Here is a 2,779-nt window from a genome sequence, read left to right as displayed (position 1 = left end):
AGACAAATGTCATATGACTTCACTCATATGTAGAATTTAAGAAGTAAAACAGATGAACATAAGGGAATGGAAGGAAAAGGAGATAAAAACAGAGTGGGGGCAAACTATAAAAGATTCTACAATATTGAGAACAAACTGAGGGTTTCCGGGGGTGGGGGGAGGAATACAGGAGGATGGGCTAAATGGGTGATGAGCATTAAGGAGAGCACTTGTTGGGATGAGCACTGGGTGTTATACATAAGAGATGAATCAATGGGTTCTACTCCTGAAACTGATACTACACTGTATGTCAACTAACTTGAATTTAAATAAATAAATTTTAAAAACAGGAATTCCAGACACATCTTTAGATATAAGATTAAAAAATATTCATTCTATGGTAGTAGCACACTGATTAAATTCTTATTGTGGAACACACAGATTTGGGTTTTGCATTCAAGAAGCATGCCTGAAGTGACTAATACCACACAAGGCTCCTTCTATTTCATCCTCACTGGCATCCCTGGATTTGAGGCCTCCCACATCTGGATCTCCATCCCCTTCTGCTGCCTCTACACCATCTCCATCATGGGTAACACCACCATTCTCACGGTCATCCTCAAGGAGCCATCCCTCCACCAGCCCATGAACCTATTTCTCTCCATGCTGGCCCTGACCGACCTGGGCCTCACCCTCACCACCCTGCCCACAGTCATGCAGCTCCTCTGGTTCAACGTTCATGAGATCAGCTTTGAAGCGTGTTTTGCCCAGTTCTTCTTCCTCCATGGATTCTCCTTCATGGAATCTTCTGTGTTGTTGGCCATGTCCTTTGATCGCTATGTGGCCATCTGCCGCCCTCTGCATTATGCCTCCATCCTCACCGGTGAAGTCATTGGCAAGATCGGCTTAGCCATCATTTGCCGCTGTGTCCTGGCTGTTCTCCCCTGCCTTTTCCTACTCAAGCGCCTGCCCTTCTGCCGCTCCCACCTTCTCTCTCACTCCTATTGCCTCCACCAGGATATGATCCGCCTCGTCTGTGCTGACATCCGGGTCAATAGCTGGTATGGATTTGCTCTTGTTTTGCTCATTATTGTGATGGACCCTTTGCTCATTGTGCTCTCCTACACACTCATCCTGAAGAGTATCTTGGGCACAGCCTCCTGGACTGAGCGGTTCCGGGCCCTCAATAACTGTCTATCCCACGTGCTGGCTGTTCTGGTCCTTTATGTTCCCATGGTTGGAGTATCCATGACTCATCGATTTGCCAAACATGCCTCTCCGCTGGTCCACGTTATCATGGCCAATACCTACCTGTTGGCACCGCCTGTGATGAACCCCATCATTTACAGTGTCAAGACTAAGCAGATCCGCCAGGGAATCTTCAATCTACTCTTCCAGAGGAAAGTGTACTAATGAGTGGAATTTAGGTTTACTGGAGGAATTTTATTTAATAATAAGGAGTCAAGAGCAGGTACTACTGCCATCAAAAGTGTATGTACCACAGATGGGTGAAAGAATAAGTATTGTATAAGCTTCTGCTGTAAATAAATAGAAATCATACTTCCTTGACTGGAAGTTAAAAAATCTACGGTTTTTTTCCTAAAGTCTTTTACCCTACATTACACTTCACTAACCATATGACTTTGAGAAAAAGAATATTTAAAAATATAATTTAAAGAGTGCCTGGGTGGCTCAGTCAAACAAGTGTCAGACATCAGCTCAGGTCATGATCTCGTGGTTCACAAGTTCGAGCACTATGTCTGGGCTGACAGCTCAGAGCCTAGAGCCTGCTTCAGATTCTGTGTCTCCTCTTGATCTGCCCTCTCTCCTGCTAGTTCCCTTTCTTTCCCTCTCTCTCTCTCTCAAAAAAATACAAAATAAAGTAAAATTTATTTATTTATTTATTTTTTCAATATATGAAATTTATTGTCAAATTGCTTTCCATACAACACCCAGTGCTCATCCCAAAAGGTGCCCTCCTCACTATACCCATCACCCACCCTCCCCTCCCTCCCACCCCCCATCAACCCTCAGTTTGTTCTCAGTTTTTAAGAGTCTCTTATGCTTTGGCTCTCTCCCACTCTAACCTCTTTTTTTTTTTTTCCTTCCCCTCCCCCATGGGTTTCTGTTAAGTTTCTCAGATTAAATTTAAAAAGAAAAGCCATTGCGAAGATCAGTGGCAAATATCAAAAGCCAAACTGGAGAAGGAACCTAGGTTTTTTGCTTTGCTTTGTTTTGTTTTTTCAACTTAAATATTTTTTTTCTAATCACTTAGAAATTTTTTTTATATTTAGATATTTTCAATATGAAATTTAATGTCAAATTGGTTTCGATACAACACCCAGTGCTCATCCCAACAGGTGCCCTCCTCAATACCCATCACCCACCCTCCCCTCCCTCCCACCCCCCATCAACCCTCTGATTGTTCTCAGTTTTTAACAGTCTCTTATGCTTCGGCTCCCTCCCTCTCTAACTTTTTTTTTTCCTTCCCTTCCCCCATGGTCTTCTGTTGAGTTTCAGTGCACTCTGCACTGAAAGTCAGTTCAGGGGTTTAAGAAACTGTTGAACTGACTTTTGATGCAGAGTGCACTCAAACTCAATGGTGGAATCACGATTCAGGGAGATAGAAACTACTGCTCCAAGAAGATAATAGATGCAGGCAGGACAAACAACAAATCTCTGCAGATAAGCATAACAAGAGTTTGAATGTTAAGAGTGTGAATGCATAGCAACAACAGAGATTTGTTCATAACTAGATGTTTTCATCTTAGCTGGCTCAAACCTTGCTCCTACTGGGTTG

General features: G+C 43.0%; 1 protein-coding gene across 1 annotated transcript; it reads left to right on the top strand.

Annotated features, from left to right (window-relative positions):
* Positions 1-432: 432 nt before the first annotated feature.
* LOC144613061 (olfactory receptor 51Q1-like) lies at positions 433-1,392 on the top strand. The gene has a single exon (XM_078433963.2). It carries the CDS (start codon positions 445-447, stop codon positions 1,390-1,392), a length of 948 nt encoding a protein of 315 aa, XP_078290089.1. The 5' UTR covers positions 433-444.
* The last annotated feature ends 1,387 nt before the right edge of the window (positions 1,393-2,779 follow it).

This window comes from Panthera onca, chromosome D1 (genome assembly GCF_046562875.1).
Source record: "Panthera onca isolate mPanOnc1 chromosome D1, mPanOnc1 haplotype 2, whole genome shotgun sequence".
In the NCBI taxonomy this organism is placed as follows: Eukaryota; Metazoa; Chordata; class Mammalia; order Carnivora; family Felidae; genus Panthera; species Panthera onca.
Note: the sequence above shows the minus strand (reverse complement) of the source record. Positions and strands in the feature narration are given on the sequence as shown.

Bases quoted from the DNA above. Each gene is read 5' to 3' on its own strand.
- LOC144613061 (XM_078433963.2), top strand. From the start codon at position 445: ATGCCTGAAGTGACTAATACCACACAAGGCTCCTTCTATTTCATCCTC.